This window comes from Phyllobates terribilis, unplaced genomic scaffold (genome assembly GCF_046119375.1).
Source record: "Phyllobates terribilis strain yellow unplaced genomic scaffold, ASM4611937v1 Scaffold_5__5_contigs__length_657084704, whole genome shotgun sequence".
Lineage (NCBI taxonomy): Eukaryota > Metazoa > Chordata > Amphibia > Anura > Dendrobatidae > Phyllobates > Phyllobates terribilis.
In genome coordinates this window covers 341,553,971-341,580,458 of record NW_027362765.1, presented here as the reverse complement: position 1 = coordinate 341,580,458, position 26,488 = coordinate 341,553,971, and the positions used below count along the sequence as shown (strand labels likewise).

Here is a 26,488-nt window from a genome sequence, read left to right as displayed (position 1 = left end):
TGATAGTCAGACATCTGGTAAATGTTATATTGGAGGGCAACAATAGGGAACACTGCAGCCGCAGGTGTCTTTGGTTGGTTAGATGTTTCGGAGATGTTTGTTGCAGAACAGCCGAGAGATCATGGCCAGCCTGTATAACTAGATCATGTCCAAGGACGATATCAGCTGACTTGTCAAGGAGGATGTGAGCAGCGTGGACCGCCTTAAGGCACGTGGGGGCAGTTCGAGCGACAGGGTCCAGGCGGGCTGAGTAGTAGCCTAAAGGCCGATACTTATGATCATAGCGTTGTGCTAGAACTCCAGAGGCATGACCTTCCGATTCAGAGACAAAGAGGTGAAATGGCTGAGTATAGTCTGGTAAGCCCAAGGCCGGGGCAGAGACAACAGCCTGTTTAAGGCGGTCAAAACATAGTCTGCGTTGGTGAGAGACACGTGGATCTTCAGCATGAAGCCAGACGGAGCCTTCGTCCTTAAGACAGTCATACAGGGGTTGCATAAGCTTTGAGGCATCCGGGATCCATTGCCTGCAGTAAGTGATGAGGCCAAGGAAAGTCTGCATAGCGGAGTAGGTGGTTGGGAAGGTGATATCCTTGATGGCTTGTTTTCTTTCTTCAGTCAGATGTCTAGCACCTTGTGATATACAATGTCCGAGAAAAATGACCTTGGGCAGACACCATTGGACTTTGCCTTTCGAGACCTTACAGTTAGCTGAGTGAAGAAACCAGAGAAGGGATGTTGACATCTATGGCAAATTCTCTTCAGTGCCGCAGAGTAAAAGATCATCCACATATTGTAGAAGAGTGACCTGAGGGTTCTCTTGAACCCATGGCTCCAGAATAGACTTCATAGAATGAATGAATTGGTTAGGAGAGTTCTGGGCTCCTTGTGGAGTCCTGGTCCATGTAAGCTGTGCTCCTTGAAAGGTAAAGGCAAAAAGAAACCACGAATCTTCATGCAAGGGTATACTGAAGAAGGCGTTGGCCAGATCTAACACCGTAAACAAGGTGGCCGTTGGAGGCACCTGAGACAAGAGGGTGTTTGGGTTGGGTACCACTGGAGTTTCTAAAATGGTAGCTGCATTGACGGCTCTGAGATCCTGAACCAACCGGTATCTTGGAGGCTCTCCCAGAGCGGTTTTCTTCTTTACAGGAAAGAGTGGTGTATTGCATGGAGATACACATCTAACAAGGACTCCTGACTCCAGGAGGGAAGCGATTTGGGTACCCAAGCTTTGTTCTTGTGCCGCCTTGAGGGGGTATTGTGGCAACCGTGGGTACCTGTGTCCAGGCTTGAGGTGTACTTGGACCGGGGGAACCTGCAGGAGGCCAACGTCCTCTGGCCCGCTGGACCACAGAGAGTGAGGGAACTGTGAGGTATCAAGAAGATTGTGAGGTTGTATGGTCATCATCATGAGAGGGAAGGCTTTGAGAACGCAGCGGTCTTCAGTCCCTTGTTCGGAATGAGGATCTCGCAGAAGAAGCTCCATACCATGGCTTCCGAAGGTAATAGTTGCCTTCATCCGCTCTAAGAGATCGGCTCCCAACAAATTAACGGGGCAAGTTTCTGAGACCAAGAATCTTGTGAGTACTCCAGTGAATGGTCCTGTAGACACAGGGACTGTGAGTGGGGAGGAAGTATGTTGGCCTTCCACCCCAACACAGGTGAGGGTATCCGGTGATAGGGATACCGAGGGAGGGAGCTGTGTGGAAGAAATGACAGATGTGGCCGCCCCAGTGTCCACCAGGAACTTTAATGGTTGATGGTCCACCTGTAAAGTGACAGTCCCACAGGCGGCCGTGGGGTGCGTAGCCGGGAAAGTGGACACTGGTTGACCGGGCCGTCATTGGCGTGGGTGAGATGGTTCACGGGAAGGTCCATGGTTGTGTGGACCGTCATGAAACGAGCGGTCATGGTACTGTCTGCGGGTTGGACAGTCTCTGAGAATGTGATTAGGGCTACCACATTCCCAACACAGTATGCGTCCTTCAGAATCACGAGATTGTCTCTTGTCTCTAGGTGGCCCCCTGTCATTTCTTCTGTCTTGTTTTCTATATGTGGGAGGAGTATCATCACCTGTGCCTTTAACCATTACCCACTTGATTCCATGTTGGTTGCCAGGGGGTGGGTAGCTTTCTTGAGCTTGATATACCATGGCAGGAGCGGCTTTCTTCTTTGGCTTAGTATCCTTTTCCATTTTTAGCATGGCTTTTTGGAAAGCTTTGACAATGTCCACCGCGTCGTTAAAAGAAGAAGAACGGATCTCGGGGCGTACCCTCAGAACCTCATCTCTGAGGGCGTCTTGTAGGCCATCTACTAGGGCCTGAACCAACAGGGCGGCCTGCGTCTTGACGTGAGGACTGTATCCGAGATCCTCAAAATGCATGCTGAGTCTTGCAGCATATCTTTCCACAGATTCATCAGGGTCTTGTTGAACATCTTGTACAGACCCAGCTTGATCTGACAAGCGATCCTGAGCCCAGGCTTTTAACTGTTTCATGTATTCTAGGCCGGATTCATACGTACTAAGGGATCCTGCTTTTGTGGAATCCATGGCCTTTTCGATGATAGGCAAGAAATATTCCTTGGCCTTCACAGATGTGATACCTGCCAAATCAGCCCAGGTTGCACCATAAATGGCTCTGGTTGTGTCCAAGCGTCTAGCATACTGCATGGGAGATTTATCGGGATCAGGAAGCTTTGAGACCAGAGTGTCTACTTGTACTGGGGTAAAGGGTTGATATTTGATCATCCCTAAAGGTCCAGGAACTTGTTGAGGACCGGGCAGCGTCGCATGTTCCTTGGTGGTGTTTGGGGTGGCAGTTAGGGAGGATTCTTCAGGCAACAGAACCGCATTAGGTATCGGTGTTGGGGAGGAGGTTGCCACTAGTAGCTTAAGGGCCAAAGGCATAGCAGCATGAACTGCTGGACTACGGACACATACAATGCGTATTGAGTCCAATCCATGGGGGAGAGTCTCCATTCCTTCCTTGAGGGCTAGTACGTGTTCCTCCATGCACGGCCCGAGTGGGTAGCCGAAAATTCCAGAAGATATAAGTGGTATCGCTAAAGTGCGTCTGGGCATATCCTGATGACTCAATTTTCCTGCATGAAGGAGTACTGAACGGATGGTAGATGTGAGAGTGGAACGTGACTCTTCGGGGTTCTGGGGGTCATAAATAGGACCCACTGCATGTATGATAACATCAGCGGGCAGTCTACCCGCACGGGTGACTAAGGTCTGGCCTTTTGAAAGCTCTCCGTTTTCGGCTAAGTGAGCCTGGCATTCTGCAGCCAGAGTGGAACCAGCAGCAAGGGCAATTTTACGAGCCAATCCTCCAACATGGCTCATACGGGTGTTTGCAGGGTTGACTATGGCCCCCACCTGATGTGTAAGGATGTCACCATAGCCTATTGACAGAGTAACAGGGCGTCCTGATGGGTCTACTAGATTCCGGGAGCGGCAGGGGTCCCAGACTTCTGAGTGGCTGGGGGGTGGTGTTCTTTCAGCAGTTGCTTGGAGCAAGGGCCGGAGTATGGGTAATGGATGTGGGGTGGAGGATGCCATAGGAGACGTATGGGATAAAGGGGGGGGGGGCTGGAGTATCTTGAGCCCATCCCTCATCTGGCTCCGTATCGTCTTGAGTAACAGTATGTTGGCGGAGGGAGAGCAGTCTGGCCTGAAATTCTGAGGAGTTGAGGAGGATATCCCCAGGATTATGGGCGACCCCTATGGGGAACAGAGGGAGCGCCTCAGCATCGTGGACTGGAGCAGAGGGTATCACATTAGTTTCAGATGGGTGATCTGGGACTGCGGGCTTTTCCACCCGTGCTGGCGGCTGGTAATAAGCACCGGACGGATCTAGTAGTGGATATAGGCCGGATTGGGGCTTTCCGGGCCTCCCACAACAAGTAAAAGGTGTAGTTAGATGGCCGTTGGAGGGAGGAGTTGGAGTGGGAGTGGGATTGTTCTTGGAGGCAGGAAAAGGTGTAGTAAGATGGCCGTTGGAGGGAGGAGTTGGAGTGGGAGTGGGATTGTTCTTGGAGGCAGGAAAAGGTGTAGTAAGATGGCCGTTGGAGGGAGGAGTTGGAGTGGGAGTGGGATTGTTCTTGGAGGCAGGCTGGGCATCGTGCCATGGGCGGCCCGCCCCACAGACACAGCAGAACTCCGCCCAGGGCGGGTTCTGCTCTCCACACATACGACACGTCCATCCTTCCGATGATTTGGCGTCGGCGCCATTATAGGGTGGTGGCTGAGGGCTCGGTGTAGTGACAGGCATCAACGGGGTTACGGCCAATTTAGGGTCACATAACAAATCACATTCTGCAGCTTTCATGTATCCGAACAAAGGCTCGGCATTCTCTGTCCCCCCGCACCATCTACTTCTTTCCAGCCCTCAACCTTTAACTCATTCGCTACTCTAAGATGTGCTTGAGCCTGGTGCAGGAGTCCTTGATCACTCAACATCCCTTTATTTTGTATAATGTATTCTTTCCACACTGAAGGCTGGAGTCTGCCCGTACTGGGTAGCCTTATCATTTTATACAAATTCCTAACATTCTTAACAGCCTTCTTGCCTTCCCGTGATTCTACTAATTGGATGACTCCCACTGCACCATCCGGCAATTTGTGAAGCCTTTCAGATTTGAACATACGCAACATTTTCTTATAGAATGCAATGATCTGTCGCGACTCAGATCACTGGTGCAGCCGACAGGTCGCCACCGGTCAGTGTAGAGCACTCCTCAATACACTGGTGAGATAGATTGAGGTGTCTCTCTATCTCCTTTCCTAACCTTGAATGGCGACTTTACAGTGCGACTCACCACGGCACCCTGATTACAGGTCACCACCCGTCAGTGTAGAGCACACCTCAATACACTGATGAGATAGAGAGACACCTCAATCTATCTCCTTTCCTAACCGTCAGTGTAGAGCACACCTCAATACACTGATGAGATAGAGAGACACCTCAATCTATCTCCTTTCCTAACCTTGACTTTACAGCAGTCTCTGTGGTAGACGAAGAGCACTCCTCAATTCGTCACAGATTCTTTCTCCCTTACACTTCAATTCAAGGATGGCTTGGAATCGACTATCAGTCACGGGAGGCAACTATCTAAGAAAAGTACAGTGACCGGGGGAGGAGGAGGTGGTGTGCACATGAGAACGCGCAGGCATGTGACGTCACTCGGTCTCACAGTTGCTGGTTCAGGACGTGGTGCGGGATGCCCAAGGTCTCACCACTCGACCGGTCACCCACCCAGATCCAACCTGACAATCCCACAGGAACCGCTGCGGCTGACACACAGGCAAGTGAAACATATAAAATATATCTCAACTTACCGTGTTCAATGGAGGTTGATCAGGCCTCAAATTCAGCCGCCGCGGTCACCACCAGGGAAGTCAGCAATATGGGTCCGGGAGGGCGGCGTACCGCTAGCCACGCCCCACGTTGGGCACCATTTGTCGGGGTCGTAGCGACATTCCACTCGTCCTCCAGTCACTCCAAATTAAGGCTATGAGCATGGGTCAACCATTCAAAGAATGAGTCAGACAACAAGCTGGTTCAAACTCAGAGCATGCTCAGAAGGCTACTGGCAAGCCACGATCTCAGCAATGTTCTGTCTTTATTTCCGCATGCACAAACTTAAATACACTACATAATGGGGAGGGGAAAGAGAGTGTTCGGGGCGGGGTAAGCCATGAAAGTCCAGTGTCTGGCCACTCCTGATTGGTCCACGACTCCTTAACTCAGTCTCTGGGCAGACAACAGTCAGTTGATGTTTTGGTTTCATTTCTCTGAAACAGGTGCTTGGCTGATACTGGCGCCATCTTAGCATAAGTTTCGATCTAAGTAACACGTAGCAAGGAAAGCTTATTGTTATAAGACACAAAATGGTGGTTAGTACATAAGCAAAGCGTATAAAAGTGGAAAAATATATATTCTTTCTTACCCTGACATCTGTACATCATCTACAGCCCCGTACATCCACACATACCTCCATCATGGTCTCTGTACATCATCTACAGCCCCGTACATCCACACACCCCCATCGTGGCCTCTGTACATTACCAACAGCCCCGTACATCCACACACACCCCCATCATGGCCTCTGTACATCATCTACAGCCCCGTACATCCACACATACCCCCATCATGGTCTCTGTACATCATCTACAGCCCCGTACATCCACACATACCCCCATCATGGCCTCTGTACATCATCTACAGCCCCGTACATCCACACATACCCCCATCATGGTCTCTGTACATCATCTACAGCCCCGTACATCCACACGTACCTCCATCATGGTCTCTGTACATCATCTACAGCCCCGTACATCCACACATACCTCCATCATGGTCTCTGTACATCATCTACAGCTCCGTACATCCACACACACCCCCATCATGGCCGCTGTACATCATCTACAGCCCCATACATCCACACACACCCCCATCATGGCCTCTGTACATCATCTACAGCCCCGTACATCCACACGTACCTCCATCATGGCCTCTGTACATCATCTACAGACCCGTACATCCACACATACCCCCATCATGGCCTCTGTACATCATCTACAGCCCCGTACATCCACACACACCCCCATCATGGCCTCTGTACATCATCTACAGCCCTTTACATCCACACACACCCCCATCATGGTCTCTGTACATCATCTACAGCCCCGTACATCCACACGTACCTCCATCATGGCCTCTGTACATCATCTACAGCCCCGTACATCCACACACACCCCCATCATGGTCTCTGTACATCATCTACATCCCCGTACATCCACACATACCCCCATCATGGTCTCTGTACATCATCTACATCCCCGTACATCCACACATACCTCAATCATGGCCTCTGTACATCATCTACAGCCCCATACATCCACACATACCCCCATCATGGTCTCTGTACATCATCTACAGCCCTGTACATCCACACATACCCCCATCATGGCCTCTGTACATCATCTACAGCCCCGTACTTCCACACACACCCCCATCATGGCCTCTGTACACACATACCTCCATCATGGTCTCTGTACATCATCTACAGCCTCGTACATCCACACATACCCCCATCGTGGCCTCTGTACATTACCAACAGCCCCGTACATCCACACACACCCCCATCATGGCCTCTGTACATCATCTACAGCCCCGTACATCCACACATACCCCCATCATGGCCTTTGTACATCATCTACAGCCCCGTACATCCACACATACCCCCATCATGGCCTCTGTACATCATCTACAGCCCCGTACATCCACACATACCCCCATCATGGTCTCTGTACATCATCTACAGCCCCGTACATCCACACGTACCTCCATCATGGTCTCTGTACATCATCTACAGCCCCGTACATCCACACATACCCCCATCATGGCCGCTGTACCTCATCTACAGCCCCATACATCCACACACACCCCCATCATGGCCTCTGTACATCATCTACAGCCCCGTACATCCACACGTACCTCCATCATGGCCTCTGTACATCATCTACAGCCCCGTACATCCACACATACCCCCATCATGGCCTCTGTACATCATCTACAGCCCCGTACATCCACACACACCCCCATCATGGCCTCTGTACATCATCTACAGCCCCGTACATCCACACACACCCCCATCATGGTCTCTGTACATCATCTACAGCCCCGTACATCCACACGTACCTCCATCATGGCCTCTGTACATCATCTACAGCCCCGTACATCCACACACACCCCCATCATGGTCTCTGTACATCATCTACATCCCCGTACATCCACACATACCCCCATCATGGTCTCTGTACATCATCTACATCCCCGTACATCCACACATACCTCCATCATGGCCTCTGTACATCATCTACAGCCCCGTACATCCACACGTACCTCCATCATGGCCTCTGTACATCATCTACAGCCCCGTACATCCACACACACCCCCATCATGGTCTCTGTACATCATCTACATCCCCGTACATCCACACATACCCCCATCATGGTCTCTGTACATCATCTACATCCCCGTACATCCACACATACCTCCATCATGGCCTCTGTACATCATCTATAGCCCCGTACATCCACACATACCCCCATCATGGCCTCTGTACATCATCTACAGCCCCGTACATCCACACATACCCCCATCATGGTCTCTGTACATCATCTACAGCCTTGTACATCCACACATACCTCCATCATGGCCTCTGTACATCATCTACAGCCCCGTACATCCACACATGCCTCCATCATGGCCTCTGTACATCATCTACAGCCCCGTACATCCACACATGCCTCCATCATGGCCTCTTTACATCATCTACAGCCCCATACATCCACACATACCCCCATCATGGCCTCTGTACATCATCTACAGCCCCGTACATCCACACACACCCCCACCATGGCCTCTGTACATCATCTACAGCCCCGTACATCCACACATACCTCCATCATGGTCTCTGTACATCATCTACAGCCCCTTACATCCACACACACCCCCATCATGGCCTCTGTACATCATCTACAGCCCCGTACATCCACACATACCCCCATCATGGCCTCTGTACATCATCTACAGCCCCGTACATCCACACATACCTCCATCATGGTCTCTGTACATCATCTACAGCCCCTTACATCCACACACACCCCCATCATGGCCTCTGTACATCATCTACAGCCCCGTACATCCTCACATACCCCCATCATGGTCTCTGTACATCATCTACAGCCTTGTACATCCACACATACCTCCATCATGGCCTCTGTACATCATCTACAGCCCCGTACATCCACACATGCCTCCATCATGGCCTCTGTACATCATCTACAGCCCCGTACATCCACACATGCCTCCATCATGGCCTCTTTACATCATCTACAGCCCCATACATCCACACATACCCCCATCATGGCCTCTGTACATCATCTACAGCCCCGTACATCCACACACACCCCCACCATGGCCTCTGTACATCATCTACAGCCCCGTACATCCACACATACCTCCATCATGGTCTCTGTACATCATCTACAGCCCCTTACATCCACACACACCCCCATCATGGCCTCTGTACATCATCTACAGCCCCGTACATCCACACATACCCCCATCATGGCCTCTGTACATCATCTACAGCCCCGTACATCCACACATACCTCCATCATGGTCTCTGTACATCATCTACAGCCCCTTACATCCACACACACCCCCATCATGGCCTCTGTACATCATCTACAGCCCCGTACATCCACACATACCCCCATCATGGTCTCTGTACATCATCTAGTTTCATAGTTTATAAGGCCGAAAAAAGACAAGCGTCCATCCAGTTCAGCCTATTTCTTGTGCACTGCAGCTATTCCGCAGCGTTGATCCAGGGGAAGGCAACAAAAACCCATGTGGTATAGGCCAATTTACACTATTGAGGAAAAATTCACTTCCCGACACCAATCTGGCATTCAGATTAAATCCCTGGATTAATTAACTATCACTAAGCATAAGATGTAATTTTATTGTTCTCAAGAAAGGCGTCCAGGCCTCTCTTGAACTCATTAAGTGAGTTGGACATCACCACTTCCTCTCCCAGAGAGTTCCAGAGTCTCACGGCTCTGACCGTAAAGAATCCCCTTCTATGCTGGTGCAGGAACCTCCTTTCCTCCAGACGCATAGTGTGCCCCCTCGTCTTTGTCACCATCCTTGGTATAAACAGGTCATGGGAGAGATCTCGGTACTGCCCCCTGATGTATTTATACATGTTTATGAGGTCTCCCCTAAGCCTTCTCTTTTCCAACGTAAATAGGCCTAATTTTGACAACCTCTCTGGGTATTCTAGTCCCTCCATTCCCTTTATTACCTTAGTCGCCCTCCTTTGTACCCTCTCTAGCTCCAATATGTCTTTCCTGAGCACCGGAGCCCAGAACTGTGCACAATATTCTAAGTGCGGCCTTACCAGCGCTTTATACAGAGGAAGAACAATGTTCTCATCACATGCTCCTATTCCTCTTCTGATGCATGCCATGACTCTATTTGCCTTCGCAGCTGCTGCCTGACACTGGGCACTCCAATTTAATTTGCTATTAACCAAGACGCCCAGGTCCTTCTCCATGTCAGATTTCCCCAACGGTTTCCCATTTAATATGTATGGGTGACTGCTGTTTTTCTTTCCCATGTGCATGACCTTACATTTATCGGCATTGAACCCCATTTGCCATTTTTTGGCCCAACTCCAACTACAGCCCCGTACATCCACACATACCTCCATCATGGCCTCTGTACATCATCTACAGCCCCGTACATCCACACATACCTCCATCATGGCCTCTGTACATCATCTACAGCCCCGTACATCCACACATACCTCCATCATGGCCTCTGTACATCATCTACAGCCCCGTACATCCACACATACCCCCATCATGGCCTCTGTACATCATCTACATCCCCGTACATCCACACATACCTCCATCATGGCCTCTGTACATCGTCTACAGCCCCGTACATCCACACATACCTCCATCATGGCCTCTGTACATCATCTACAGCCCCGTACATCCACACACACCCCCATCATGGTCTCTGTACATCATCTACATCCCCGTACATCCACACATACCTCCATCATGGCCTCTGTACATCATCTACAGCCTTGTACATCCACACATACCTCCATCATGGCCTCTGTACATCATCTACAGCCCCTTACATCCACACACACCCCCATCATGGCCTCTGTACATCATCTACAGCCCCGTACATCCACACATACCCCCATCATGGCCTCTGTACATCATCTACAGCCCCGTACATCCACACATACCTCCATCATGGTCTCTGTACATCATCTACAGCCCCTTACATCCACACACACCCCCATCATGGCCTCTGTACATCATCTACAGCCCCGTACATCCACACATACCCCCATCATGGTCTCTGTACATCATCTAGTTTCATAGTTTATAAGGCCGAAAAAAGACAAGCGTCCATCCAGTTCAGCCTATTTCTTGTGCACTGCAGCTATTCCGCAGCGTTGATCCAGGGGAAGGCAACAAAAACCCATGTGGTATAGGCCAATTTACACTATTGAGGAAAAATTCACTTCCCGACACCAATCTGGCATTCAGATTAAATCCCTGGATTAATTAACTATCACTAAGCATAAGATGTAATTTTATTGTTCTCAAGAAAGGCGTCCAGGCCTCTCTTGAACTCATTAAGTGAGTTGGACATCACCACTTCCTCTCCCAGAGAGTTCCAGAGTCTCACGGCTCTGACCGTAAAGAATCCCCTTCTATGCTGGTGCAGGAACCTCCTTTCCTCCAGACGCATAGTGTGCCCCCTCGTCTTTGTCACCATCCTTGGTATAAACAGGTCATGGGAGAGATCTCGGTACTGCCCCCTGATGTATTTATACATGTTTATGAGGTCTCCCCTAAGCCTTCTCTTTTCCAACGTAAATAGGCCTAATTTTGACAACCTCTCTGGGTATTCTAGTCCCTCCATTCCCTTTATTACCTTAGTCGCCCTCCTTTGTACCCTCTCTAGCTCCAATATGTCTTTCCTGAGCACCGGAGCCCAGAACTGTGCACAATATTCTAAGTGCGGCCTTACCAGCGCTTTATACAGAGGAAGAACAATGTTCTCATCACATGCTCCTATTCCTCTTCTGATGCATGCCATGACTCTATTTGCCTTCGCAGCTGCTGCCTGACACTGGGCACTCCAATTTAATTTGCTATTAACCAAGACGCCCAGGTCCTTCTCCATGTCAGATTTCCCCAACGGTTTCCCATTTAATATGTATGGGTGACTGCTGTTTTTCTTTCCCATGTGCATGACCTTACATTTATCGGCATTGAACCCCATTTGCCATTTTTTGGCCCAACTCCAACTACAGCCCCGTACATCCACACATACCTCCATCATGGCCTCTGTACATCATCTACAGCCCCGTACATCCACACATACCTCCATCATGGCCTCTGTACATCATCTACAGCCCCGTACATCCACACATACCTCCATCATGGCCTCTGTACATCATCTACAGCCCCGTACATCCACACATACCCCCATCATGGCCTCTGTACATCATCTACATCCCCGTACATCCACACATACCTCCATCATGGCCTCTGTACATCGTCTACAGCCCCGTACATCCACACATACCTCCATCATGGCCTCTGTACATCATCTACAGCCCCGTACATCCACACACACCCCCATCATGGTCTCTGTACATCATCTACATCCCCGTACATCCACACATACCTCCATCATGGCCTCTGTACATCATCTACAGCCTTGTACATCCACACATACCTCCATCATGGCCTCTGTACATCATCTACAGCCCCGTACATCCACACATACCTCCATCATGGCCTCTGTACATCATCTACAGCCCCGTACATCCACACATACCTCCATCATGGCCTCTGTACATCATCTACAGCCCCATACATCCACACATACCCCCATCATGGTCTCTGTACATCATCTACAGCTCCGTACATCCACACATACCCCCATCATGGCCTCTGTACATCATCTACAGCCCCGTACATCCACACACACCCCCATCATGGTCTCTATACATCATCTACATCCCCGTACATCCACACATACCCCCATCATGGTCTCTGTACATCATCTACATCCCCGTACATCCACACATACCCCCCATCATGGTCTCTGTACATCATCTACAGCCCCGTACATCCACACACACCCCCATCATGGTCTCTGTACATCATCTACAGCCCCGTACATCCACGCATACCTCCATTATGGCCTCTGTACATCATCTACAGCCCCGTACATCCACGCATACCCCCATCATGGCCTCTGTACATCATCTACAGCCCCGTACATCCACACATACCTCCATCATGGTCTCTGTACATCATCTACATCCCCGTACATCCGCACACACCCCCATCATGGTCTCTGTACATCATCTACAGCCCAGTACATCCACACGTACCTCCATCATGGCCTCTGTACATCATCTACAGCCCCGTACATCCGCACACACCCCCATCATGGTCTCTGTACATCATCTACAGCCCCGTACATCCACACGTACCTCCATCATGGCCTATGTACAACGTCTACAGCCCCGTACATCCGCACACACCCCCATCATCGCCTCTGTACATCATCTACAGCCCCGTACATCCACACATACCCCCACCATGGCCTCTGTACATCATCTACATCCCCGTACATCCACACACACATCTTCGGCTCGCTGCGGGGGGTTGGTATCTTGTGTTTTTGGGGATGTTTCCCTCCAGATGTTTCCTGGGGCTTAGAAGCTGAGACTTGGGATGCGGCTCCTCTTGAGGCTTTTCTCACTCTTGGTCTTTCTGTTGCAGGAGAGGTTGAGACTAATCTATACTTCTGCTCACATTTCAACAAGGAGCTGGAGACCTATAAGAAGCAGGTGGGTTTGGTGTGACCGCAGCGGGCGTTGACTATTTCTCTTGATGACCCCTCCTCCCTGACCCTGCAGGTTCTCATTAACCTGGTGGACCAGACAGGCCGTGAGAAGATCATTGGTGATGCGTATATGAAGCAGGTCCTGATGTTCAACTGCTCCAACCTGACTTATGTGACCTTTGACTTTCACGAGCACTGGTAAAGTATGCGATCCTGAATGTCGCCCCCTGCAGTCAGCTGATGTCAGTGCATGTCCAGGGCCATCTGCCCCATGTTTGTATTGAGCGTCACTGCTCTCGCTGAGCTCTTCGTGGCATCGGTTCTTAATCAGGTCATGGGTGCTGCTGATCTTGTTCCCTCTGATGGGTTCACCCATCTCTGGGGCTCGCTCAGGACACCGGAGATTAGTTTCAGGTCATGGGTGCTGCTTATCTTGTTCCCTGTGATGGGTTCACCCACCCCTGGGGCTCGCTCAGGACACCGGAGATTAGTTTCAGGTCATGGGTGCTGCTGATCTTGTTCCCTCTGATGGGTTCACCCATCCCTGGGGCTCGCTCAGGACACCGGAGATTAGTTTCAGGTCATGGGTGCTGCTGATCTTGTTCCCTGTGATGAGTTCACCCACCCCTGGGGCTCGCTCAGGACACCGGAGATTAGTTTCAGGTCATGGGTGCTGCTGATCTTGTTCCATCTGATGGGTTCACCCACCCCTGGGGCTCGCTCAGGACAGCGGAGATTAGTTTCAGGTCATGGGTGCTGCTGATCTTGTTCCCTCTGATGGGTTCACCCACCCCTGGGGCTCGCTCAGGACACCGGAGATTAGTTTCAGGTCATGGGTGCTGCTGATCTTGTTCCCTCTGATGGGTTCACCCATCCCTGGGGCTCGCTCAGGACACCGGAGATTAGTTTCAGGTCATGGGTGCTGCTTATCTTGTTCCCTCTGATGGGTTCACCCATCCCTGGGGCTCGCTCAGGACACCGGAGATTAGTTTCAGGTCATGGGTGCTGCTGATCTTGTTCCCTCTGATGGGTTCACCCATCCCTGGGGCTCGCTCAGGACACCGGAGATTAGTTTCAGGTCATGGGTGCTGCTTATCTTGTTCCCTCTGATGGGTTCACCCATCCCTGGGGCTCGCTCAGGACACCGGAGATTAGTTTCAGGTCATGGGTGCTGCTGATCTTGTTCCCTCTGATGAGTTCACCCACCCCTGGGGCTCGCTCAGGACACCGGAGACTAGTTTCAGGTCATGGGTGCTGCTGATCTTGTTCCCTCTGATGGGTTCACCCATCCCTGGGGCTCGCTCAGGACACCGGAGATTAGTTTCAGGTCATGGGTGCTGCTGAACTTGTTCCATCTGATGGGTTCACCCACCCCTGGGGCTCGCTCAGGACACCGGAGATTAGTTTCAGGTCATGGGTGCTGCTGATCTTGTTCCCTCTGATGGGTTCACCCATCCCTGGGGCTCGCTCAGGACACCGGAGATTAGTTTCAGGTCATGGGTGCTGCTGATCTTGTTCCATCTGATGAGTTCACCCACCCCTGGGGCTCGCTCAGGACACCGGAGATTAGTTTCAGGTCATGGGTGCTGCTGATCTTGTTCCCTCTGATGGGTTCACCCATCCCTGGGGCTCGCTCAGGACACCGGAGATTAGTTTCAGGTCATGGGTGCTGCTGATCTTGTTCCCTCTGATGGGTTCACCCATCCCTGGGGCTCGCTCAGGACACCGGAGATTAGTTTCAGGTCATGGGTGCTGCTGATCTTGTTCCCTCTGATGGGTTCACCCATCCCTGGGGCTCGCTCAGGACACCGGAGATTAGTTTCAGGTCATGGGTGCTGCTGATCTTGTTCCATCTGATGGGTTCACCCACCCCTGGGGCTCGCTCAGGACACCGGAGATTAGTTTCAGGTCATGGGTGCTGCTGATCTTGTTCCATCTGATGGGTTCACCCATCCCTGGGGCTCGCTCAGGACACCGGAGATTAGTTTCAGGTCATGGGTGCTGCTGATCTTGTTCCCTCTGATGGGTTCACCCATCCCTGGGGCTCGCTCAGGACACCGGAGATTAGTTTCAGGTCATGGGTGCTGCTGATCTTGTTCCCTCTGATGGGTTCACCCATCCCTGGGGCTCGCTCAGGACACCGGAGATTAGTTTCAGGTCATGGGTGCTGCTGATCTTGTTCCCTCTGATGGGTTCACCCATCCCTGGGGCTCGCTCAGGACACCGGAGATTAGTTTCAGGTCATGGGTGCTGCTGATCTTGTTCCCTCTGATGAGTTCACCCACCCCTGGGGCTCGCTCAGGACACCGGAGACTAGTTTCAGGTCATGGGTGCTGCTGATCTTGTTCCCTCTGATGGGTTCACCCATCCCTGGGGCTCGCTCAGGACACCGGAGATTAGTTTCTATATATTTACAACTTGTCTGCCTCTTTTCTGTATTTCTGGCAGTCGAGGGATGAAGTTTGAAAATGTGCAGACTCTGACAGATGCCATCAGTGACATCATCATGGACATGAAGTGGTGCTGGTGAGTGGCGGCCCGATGACAGGGAGGCAGACGATGGCGCAGTCTGTTCATGCTGGATTTTATCTTTGCAGGGTGGACCAGGCCGGCGTGATCTGCAAGCAAGACGGGATCTTCAGAGTAAACTGCATGGACTGTTTGGACCGGACCAACGTAGTTCAAGCCGCCATTGCCCGAGTGGTAATGGAGCAGCAGGTGAGACCCTCTGTTATTAGCCCCCAGTGAGTGGACGGGTCCTTGACAACGTGAGGGAGTGACGGTCTGTGACATGGCACGTAGGGACAGTGGACAGGTGAACAGTCAAGCAACCTTTATTGCTTCACTTATTGATCTAATTCCCAGAGTCTGTAACACCGCAAATGGCAAAAGGAACAAATCTGGTGGCGTCACGCGGTAATCAGACGCCAAGGAAGATAAAACACTGGTCCTCTAGATTTTCTCCTGTAATCCAGCAGGGTATCCAATACCAGGTGGCAGATGATCCACAGTCTCCTATAGGCCATACACTTGTACCAGGACCTGTCCTAAGCCGCAGATCCTCGCCCTGCACAAGACACAACAAGACACAACGCACAAATACTTGTGTCTTTCCCTTTTACTTGAGGTCAGCCCCTTGGTTAAGCAGAGGAGGTCACAACCACTTCGATAATTATCAGTTAGATATAATTCAAGGCCTTGAAGAGGGTCAATGAAGTCCTGACTCCGGCCAGTCTGCAGGGCTGTATATCAGGGAAGCCCCCCGCAGAGAGGAGCGGAGACGCACATGGCCCCACCAGATGCAGGACAGGGAATGCTAATGGAGGCTTTACAACCCCTGTCCTCCACAAAGTATGTACAGGTAAGTGACCTCAACAGGTCATACACGTAGAAATGGCTGACATGACTCATGGCTCCTCCTGCCTGGACACTGCATCAGCACTTTGATGTTCATTTTCTTTGATATTATAGGTAAAGTTGCATGATTGAACAGCCAGGCACCACTTTTACTTTGTTAGCTAAAACTCTGCTTTCTGCACCCACAAATCGGCATTGTAGATCTCCCACATAATTTCCTAGGACAGTATCTGCAGGCAGGCCACTCATCACCCCAACCACATACTGCTTGGCCCACAAAGTCCAGCTCTACTCTCACTTGTGGAATATTCCTCCATCTGCCCCCAGCTAGTTCAATAGTAATCCCCAATTCTTGTTGTATCGCCTCCAGCCAAACCACTCAGGGATCAACTATGGTGAGAAATTCCCCCTGAATTACAAAAATCAAGAACTCTCCGTCCGTCCAGCACGACCGTCTATAAGTTCTTGCTTGATGATTAGAGGAACTCGTGACTGTGTCCCGCACCCCATAAAACCCCTAATGGTCAAACATGGGTGTCTGAGTTATTAGGCAGGTCAACTCTGAGTGATGACACCTCTTCCTCCATTGTAGCTTGCTGTAGGTACGTAATAGCCCTATTTGGTGCAGGGTCATTCCTCAATCGACCATGAGGGCAGGTGTATTGCAGATGCCCAGGTTGCCCACTTCGGTAACGTGTGCTGTCACATTCCTTCCCATTTGTATTCTGGGGAAAGAGGTAAAGGAACCTGGAGGGTGATATCCACGTATAGGTGCATCAGATGGTTGTTGGAGTTGAGGACAACTCCTCCACTGGATAGCTGGGCATGTGGCCTGCAGGTGCCCGTGATGTCCACAACCATAACATCTGCGCTCTACTACTTTCCCTCCCAGTCACTTTCCAGAGAATGAGGTAGGACTAGCTGGAAAGTGATCCACATGTATCATGAGGTGGTGGTCTAGTTGGAGGATGAACACTGTGGATTGAAGGCCAATGTACCAAATGTGGTGGGTAGTTGGTAATCTTCTCTCCATCCGCAAGAAGCTTTTTCCACTGAGGCTTACTAGTGAGAAGCTCGACAGACCGATGACGTAGGGTGTGACATGGCAAGTAGCGACAGGAACAAATGTAAGGTCACCACCCGATAATAAGTAATGCAAGAACTCGGCACTCAGAATGTAATCGCCATAACGAGAGTGTGTCCACCGAAACGTCTGCGGTCTACACACTGTCTTCACGGCTATGACTCTACATTCCATAACGAGGGTGTGTCCACCGAAACTTCTGCGGTCTACACACTGTCTTCACGGCTACGACTCTACATTCCATAACGAGAGTGTGTCCACCGAAACGTCTGCGGTCTACACACTGTCTTCACGGCTGTGACTCTACATTCCATAACGAGAGTGTGTCCACCGAAACGTCTGCGGTCTACACACTGTCTTCAAGGCTATGACTCTACATTCCATAACGAGAGTGTGTCCACCGAAACGTCTGCGGTCTACACACTGTCTTCAAGGCTATGACTCTACATTCCATAACGAGAGTGTGTCCACCGAAACGTCTGCGGTCTACACACTGTCTTCACGGCTGTGACTCTACATTCCATAACGAGAGTGTGTCCACCGAAACGTCTGCGGTCTACACACTGTCTTCAAGGCTATGACTCTACATTCCATAACGAGAGTGTGTCCACCGAAACGTCTGCGGTCTACACACTGTCTTCACGCTATGACTCTACATTCCATAATGAGGGTGTGTCCACCGAAACTTCTGCGGTCTACACACTGTCTTCACGGCTACGACTCTACATTCCATAACGAGAGTGTGTCCACCGAAACTTCTGCGGTCTACACACTGTCTTCACGGCTACGACTCTACATTCCATAACGAGAGTGTGTCCACCGAAACGTCTGCGGTCTACACACTGTCTTCACGGCTGTGACTCTACATTCCATAACGAGAGTGTGTCCACCGAAACGTCTGCGGTCTACACACTGTCTTCAAGGCTATGACTCTACATTCCATAACGAGAGTGTGTCCACCGAAACGTCTGCGGTCTACACACTGTCTTCAAGGCTATGACTCTACATTCCATAACGAGAGTGTGTCCACCGAAACGTCTGCGGTCTACACACTGTCTTCACGGCTGTGACTCTACATTCCATAACGAGAGTGTGTCCACCGAAACATCTGCGGTCTACACACTGTCTTCAAGGCTATGACTCTACATTCCATAACGAGAGTGTGTCCACCGAAACGTCTGCGGTCTACACACTGTCTTCACGGCTATGACTCTACATTCCATAACGAGAGTGTGTCCACCGAAACGTCTGCGGTCTACACACTGTCTTCACGGCTGTGACTCTACATTCCATAACGAGAGTGTGTCCACCGAAACGTCTGCGGTCTACACACTGTCTTCACGGCTATGACTCTACATTCCATAACGAGAGTGTGTCCACTGAAACGTCTGCGGTCTACACACTGTCTTCACGGCTGTGACTCTACATTCCATAACGAGAGTGTGTCCACCGAAACGTCTGCGGTCTACACACTGTCTTCACGGCTGTGACTCTACATTCCATAACGGGAGTGTGTCCACTGAAACGTCTGCGGTCTGCACACTGTCTTCACGGCTATGACTCTACATTCCATAACGGGAGTGTGTCCACCGAAACGTCTGCGGTCTGCACACTGTCTTCACGGCTGTGACTCTACATTCCATAACGGGAGTGTGTCCACCGAAACGTCTGCGGTCTGCACACTGTCTTCACGGCTATGACTCTACATTCCATAACGGGAGTGTGTCCACTGAAACGTCTGCGGTCTACACACTGTCTTCACGGCTATGACTCTACATTCCATAACGGGAGTGTGTCCACTGAAACGTCTGCGGTCTACACACTGTCTTCACGGCTATGACTCTACATTCCATAACGAGAGTGTGTCCACCGAAACGTCTGCGGTCTACACACTGTCTTCACGGCTATGACTCTACATTCTGGGGGCCGAGTTCCTGCATTACATGTTTACTGGCGTTGGACCCTGCTCGAGCACCATATATATATACTGTATATCTACGTCTCTGGTGGTCCGAGTAGTGACTGCACCAGGATCTGCCCTCAGCAGCAGAAGTGCTCACACCCCCTTAAACATTTGTTACAGGCAGCTCAGAGTATGAAGAAGGTTCCAGAAGCCGAGTCCGAGGTCTGTCTGCAGGGTGGTGTATTAGTGAAGCCCCCTGCAGAGAGGAACAGAGACACACGTGCCCCCAGATGGCGTTCAGGGAATGCTAATGGGGCTGATTGCGGTGTGGTCCATGGGGTTGGGCTCTGGTGACATTGTTACTGGTTCTGTTGTTTTTTTCAGCTGAAGAAGCTGGGGGTCCTGCCCCCCGAGCAGCCGCTGCCTGTGAAGTGCTACCGACTCTACCAGATGATGTGGGCCAACAATGGTGATGCCATCAGCAGGCAGTACGCCGGGACGGCGGCATTAAAGGTACAGCACCACCATCCATCCCTGAGAGGATCTGCCCAGCTGAGGCCATTGTGGTGTCAGGGATAAAAAGATAATGGAGGTCATCATCTTTATATATAGGGAGGATAACCCTCATCATCTCTATATATACAGAGGATAACCCTCATTATCTCAATATATACAGAGGATAACCCTCATTATCTCTATATATACAGAGGATAACCCTCATTATCTCTATATATACAGAGGATAACCCTCATTATCTCAATATATACAGAGGATAACCCTCATCATCTGTATATATACAGAGGATAACCCTTATTATCTCTATATATACAGAGGATAACCCTCATTATCTCTATATATACAGAGGATAACCCTCATTATCTCTATATATACAGAGGATAACCCTCATTATCTCTATATATACAGAGGATAACCCTCATTATCTCTATATATACAGAGGATAACCCTCATTATCTCAATATATACAGAGGATAACCCTCATTATCTCAATATATACAGAGGATAACCCTCATCATCTGTATATATACAGAGGATAACCCTTATTATCTCTATATATACAGAGGATAACCCTCATTATCTCTATATATACAGAGGATAACCCTCATTATCTCTATATATACAGAGGATAACCCTCATTATCTCTATATATACAGAGGATAACCCTCATTATCTCAATATATACATATACATATATCCTCTGTATATATAGAGATGATGAGGGTTATCCTCTGTATATATAGAGATGATGAGGGTTATCCTCTGTATATATAGAGATGATGAGGGTTATCCTCTGTATATATAGAGATAATGAGTGCTATCCTCTGTATATATAGAGATAATGAGGGTTAGCTTCTGTATATATATAGAGATGATGGGGGTTATCCTCTGTATATATAGAGATGATGAGGGTTACCCTCTGTATATATAGAGATGATGAGGGTTATCCTCTGTATATATAGAGATAATGAGGGTTAGCTTCCGTATATATATATATAGAGATGATGAGGGTTATCCTCTGTATATATAGAGATGATGAGAGGTACCCTCTGTATATATAGAGATGATGAGGGTTACCCTCTGTATATATAGAGATGATGAGGGTTAACCTCTGTATATATAGAGATGATGAGAGGTACCCTCTGTATATATAGAGATGATGAGGGTTACCCTCTGTATATGTAGAGATGATGAGGGTTACCCTCTGTATATATAGAGATGATGAGGGTTATCCTCTGTATATATAGAGATGATGAGGGTTACCCTCTGTGTATATATAGAGATGATGAGGGTTATCCTCTGTATATATAGAGATGATGAGGGTTACCCTCTATATATAGAGATGATGAGGGTTATCCTCTGTATATATAGAGATAATGAGGGTTAGCTTCCGTATATATATATAGAGATGATGAGGGTTATCCTCTGTATATATAGAGATGATGAGAGGTACCCTCTGTATATATAGAGATGATGAGGGTTACCCTCTGTATATATAGAGATGATGAGGGTTAACCTCTGTATATATAGAGATGATGAGAGGTACCCTCTGTATATATAGAGATGATGAGGGTTACCCTCTGTATATGTAGAGATGATGAGGGTTACCCTCTGTATATATAGAGATGATGAGGGTTATCCTCTGTATATATAGAGATGATGAGGGTTACCCTCTGTGTATATATAGAGATGATGAGGGTTATCCTCTGTATATATAGAGATGATGAGGGTTATCCTCTGTATATATAGAGATGATGAGGGTTACCCTCTGTGTATATATAGAGATGATGAGGGTTATCCTCTGTATATATAGAAATGATGAGGGTTATCCTCTGTATATATAGAGATGATGAGGGTTACCCTCTGTATATATAGAGATAATGAGGGTTATCCTCTGTATATGTAGAGATGATGAGGGTTATCCTCTGTATATATAGAGATGATGAGGGTTACCCTCTGTATATATAGAGATGATGAGGGTTATCCTCTGTATATATAGAGATGATGAGGGTTATCCTCTGTATATATAGAGATGATGAGGGTTATCCTCTGTATATATAGAGATGATGAGGGTTACCCTCTGTGTATATATAGAGATGATGAGGGTTATCCTCTGTATATATAGAAATGATGAGGGTTATCCTCTGTATATATAGAGATGATGAGGGTTACCCTCTGTATATATAGAGATAATGAGGGTTATCCTCTGTATATGTAGAGATGATGAGGGTTATCCTCTGTATATATAGAGATGATGAGGGTTACCCTCTGTATATATAGAGATGATGAGGGTTATCCTCTGTATATATAGAGATGATGAGGGTTATCCTCTGTATATATAGAGATGATGAGGGTTACCCTCTGTGTATATATAGAGATGATGAGGGTTATCCTCTGTATATATAGAAATGATGAGGGTTATCCTCTGTATATATAGAGATGATGAGGGTTAGCTTCCGTATATATATATAGAGATGATGAGGGTTATCCTCTGTATATATAGAGATGATGAGGGTTACCCTCTGTATATATAGAGATAATGAGGGTTATCCTCTGTATATGTAGAGATGATGAGGGTTATCCTCTGTATATATAGAGATGATGAGGGTTACCCTCTGTATATATAGAGATGATGAGGGTTATCCTCTGTATATATAGAGATGATGAGGGTTAACCTCTGTATATATAGAGATGATGAGGGTTATCCTCTGTATATATAGAGATGATGAGGGTTATCCTCTGTATATATAGAGATGATGAGGGTTACCCTCTGTATATATAGAGATGATGAGGGTTATCCTCTGTATATATAGAGATGATGAGGGTTAACCTCTGTATATATAGAGATGATGAGGGTTATCCTCTGTATATATAGAGATGATGAGGGTTACCCTCTGTATATATAGAGATGATGAGGGTTATCCTCTGTATATATAGAGATGATGAGGGTTAACCTCTGTGTATATATAGAGATGATGAGGGTTACCCTCTGTATATAGGGATTTTTGGGTGTTGATGCTTTTTCTCTCGTCTTTTCCGTTATTATTTTGTGCTGCTCCTTTTCTGTTCTTATAGAAGCCTAGAATGTTAGCGTTAGTATGGACCTCCTGGGTCATCTGGTCCAATCCCCTGCTCAAAGCAGGATTCACTAAATCATCTCAGACAGATGTCTGTCCAGCCTCTGTTTGAAGACGTCCATTGAAGGAGAACTCACCACCTCTCGTGGCCGCCTGTTCCACTCATTGATCTCCTCACTGTCATACAGGGTCTTCTAATATCTAATCTGTGTCTCCTCCCATTTAGTTTCATCCCATTGCTTCTAGTCTTTCCTTGTGCAAATGAGAATAAAGATGATCCTTCTACAATGTGACAGCCCTTGACATATTTGTAGGCAGCTATTAAGTCTCCTCTCAGTCTTCTCTTTTCCAAGCTAAACATTCCCAAATCCTGTAACCGTTCCTCGTAGGACATGGTTTGCAGACCGGTCACCATTCTGGTCGCTCTTCTCTGAACTTGCTCCAGTTTTTCAATGTCTTTTTTAAAATGTGGCGCCCAAAACTGGCCACAGTATCCAGATGAGGTCTGACCAAAGAGGAGTAAAGACCGATAATGACTTCACGTGATCTAGACTCTATGCTTCTCCTAATACCTCCCAGAACTGGACACAGTATCCAGATGAGGTCTGACCAAGGAGGAGTAGAGGGGGATAATTACTTCACGTGATCAAGACTCTATGCTTCTCCTAATACCTCCCAGAACTGGACACAGTATCCAGATGAGGTCTGACCAAGGAGGAGTAGAGAGGGTTAATGACTTCACGTGATCTAGACTGTATGCTTCTCCTAATACCTCCCAGAACTGGACACAGTATCCAGATGAGGTCTGACCAAGGAGGAGTAGAGGGGGATAATTACTTCACGTGATCTAGACTCTATGCTTCTCCTAATACCTCCCAGAACTGGACACAGCATCCAGATGAGGTCTGACCAAGGAGGAGTAGAGGGGGATAATGACTTCACGTGATCTAGACTCTATGCTTCTCCTAATACCTCCCAGAACTGGGTTTCCCTTTTTGCTGCTGCATCACACCTTTGACTCATGTGCAGTCTGTGATCTATTAGTATACCTAAGTCTTTTTCACACGTGCTGTTGCCTTGTTCTATTCCTCCCATTTTGTAGATGTCATTTTCGTTTTTCTTACCCAGATGTAGAATCTTTCATTTCTCCCTGTTGAGTCCCATTCTATAATGGGATCAAGCCCATTGATCAAGCTCATCTAGATCCTTCTGAATCCTTTCTCTGTCTTCTCTAGTGTTAGCTATCCCTTCTAGCTTTGCATCCTCTGCAAATGTGATTAGTTTACCTTCAGTTCCCTCATCTAAATCACTTATAAAAATGTTGTACAACCCTGGGGCCAGGACGGAGCCTTGTGGTACCCCACTGGAAACACTCTTCCAATTGGATGTGCCACCATGTATTACCACTGAGTATGATCACTGAGCCAGTTATGAATCCACCTAACCGTAGCTTTGTCAATCCCCTACTTGGTCATGTTTTCAATAAGGATAGTGTGAGATACTTTACCAAATGCTTATGTGACAGTCGAGATATGTTATATCTGCCGCATTTACCTGATCCACCCAGTCAGTGATTCTGTCATAGAAGGAAATTAAGTTAGTCTGACATGACTTGTTAGTTACAAACCCATGCTGACTCTGGTTAATCACTTCATTCTTATCCAGGTACTTACATACATGATGTTTAATAATTTGTTCAAAGATCTTTCCTGGTATAGAAGTAAGTATCACTGGCCTGTAATTTCTTGGCTCCATCTTCTTTCCTTTTTTGAAGATAGGGACAACATTTGCACTTCTCCAATCTTCTGGGACTTCTCATGTTCTCCAGAAATTTATACTCTGACATCCATTACCTTTTTGGCTGTAGCACTTGCTTCGCATTGGTGACCGGCACCGTCACAACCATGATGCTTTCCGGTTTCAGACATTACAGCTTTTTCCAGGACCTAATTAACAGTACCGTGGACTATGGATCACTTGCTAACGTCTGCAACCACATACTAACGTTTAGAAAGAGCTATCACCCATCTTCACTGTTCTTCATCTTGAGTGACCCTCATTTTTGCCAGGGGCTGAAATGAGGTTGTATCTGGCAAAATTTGCTCCTCCTGGTAATGGCTCTTTCCTCCTGGCAGATCACACGAACCTCCTCACATTTTATTCCCTCTTGCCTGCCCAAAGGTTCAAAGGTCACAGAGATCAGTCTGCAATAGTCATGAGCGACCATGCTCATTACTTGAAATTTACGAGCATGCTCGGGTGTTTTCTTAGTATTCATTTCCTTGGTTTTTCCCTATTTTCTTACGTTATATCCTGTGGGTAAATATTTCTGTAATCTGATTTGTGTGATGTATCAGCAGTAAGTAGTCTAAGCCGGTGAAGTGAGGAAAATATCGGCATAAATTACATCTATAGGATCAAATGACTAACAATTGGCATGTGCATAAGTATTCACTCCCTTTACGATGAAGTCCATGTATAGTGACAGGGCGTCCACCTGTGTGCAATGTGTCACATGTCTGTCAGTATATACACTTAACCTTCTCTGAAAGGCCACAGAGACTGCAACACCATTAACAAGACGCACCACTAATCAACCACCATGAAGACCAAGCAGATCTCCACACAACACCATGAAGACCAAGGAGATCTCCAAACACTGCAATGAAGACCAAGGAGATCTCCAGACAACACCATGAAGACCAAGGAGATCTCCACACAACACCATGAAGACCAAGGAGATCTCTACACAACACCATGAAGACCAAGGAGATCTCCACACAACACCATGAAGACCAAGGAGATCTCCACACAACACCATGAAGACCAAGGAGATCTCCAGACAACACCATGAAGACCAAGGAGATCTCCAGACAACACCATGAAGACCAAGGAGATCTCCAAACACTGCCATGAAGACCACGGAGATCTCCACACAACACCATGAAGACCAAGGAGATCTCCAGACAACACCATGAAGACCAAGGAGATCTCCAAACAACACCATGAAGACCAAGAAGATCTCCAAACAAGTCAGGGACAAAGTTTTTGAGAAGTACAAGTCACACTTGG

At 48.3% G+C, this 26,488-nt stretch overlaps 1 protein-coding gene across 2 annotated transcripts in view; it reads left to right on the top strand.

Moving 5' to 3' along the window:
• Positions 1-26,488, top strand: part of INPP5F (inositol polyphosphate-5-phosphatase F) — a 233,470-nt gene that overhangs the window by 143,837 nt on the left and 63,145 nt on the right. For both annotated transcript variants that reach the window (XM_073684601.1, XM_073684600.1), the window contains 5 exons: positions 13,416-13,483; positions 13,553-13,677; positions 15,928-16,005; positions 16,077-16,197; positions 20,208-20,336. In XM_073684601.1, the coding sequence (XP_073540702.1) occupies positions 13,416-13,483; positions 13,553-13,677; positions 15,928-16,005; positions 16,077-16,197; positions 20,208-20,336 (521 nt within the window). The remainder of the gene's footprint in view (positions 1-13,415; positions 13,484-13,552; positions 13,678-15,927; positions 16,006-16,076; positions 16,198-20,207; positions 20,337-26,488) is intronic.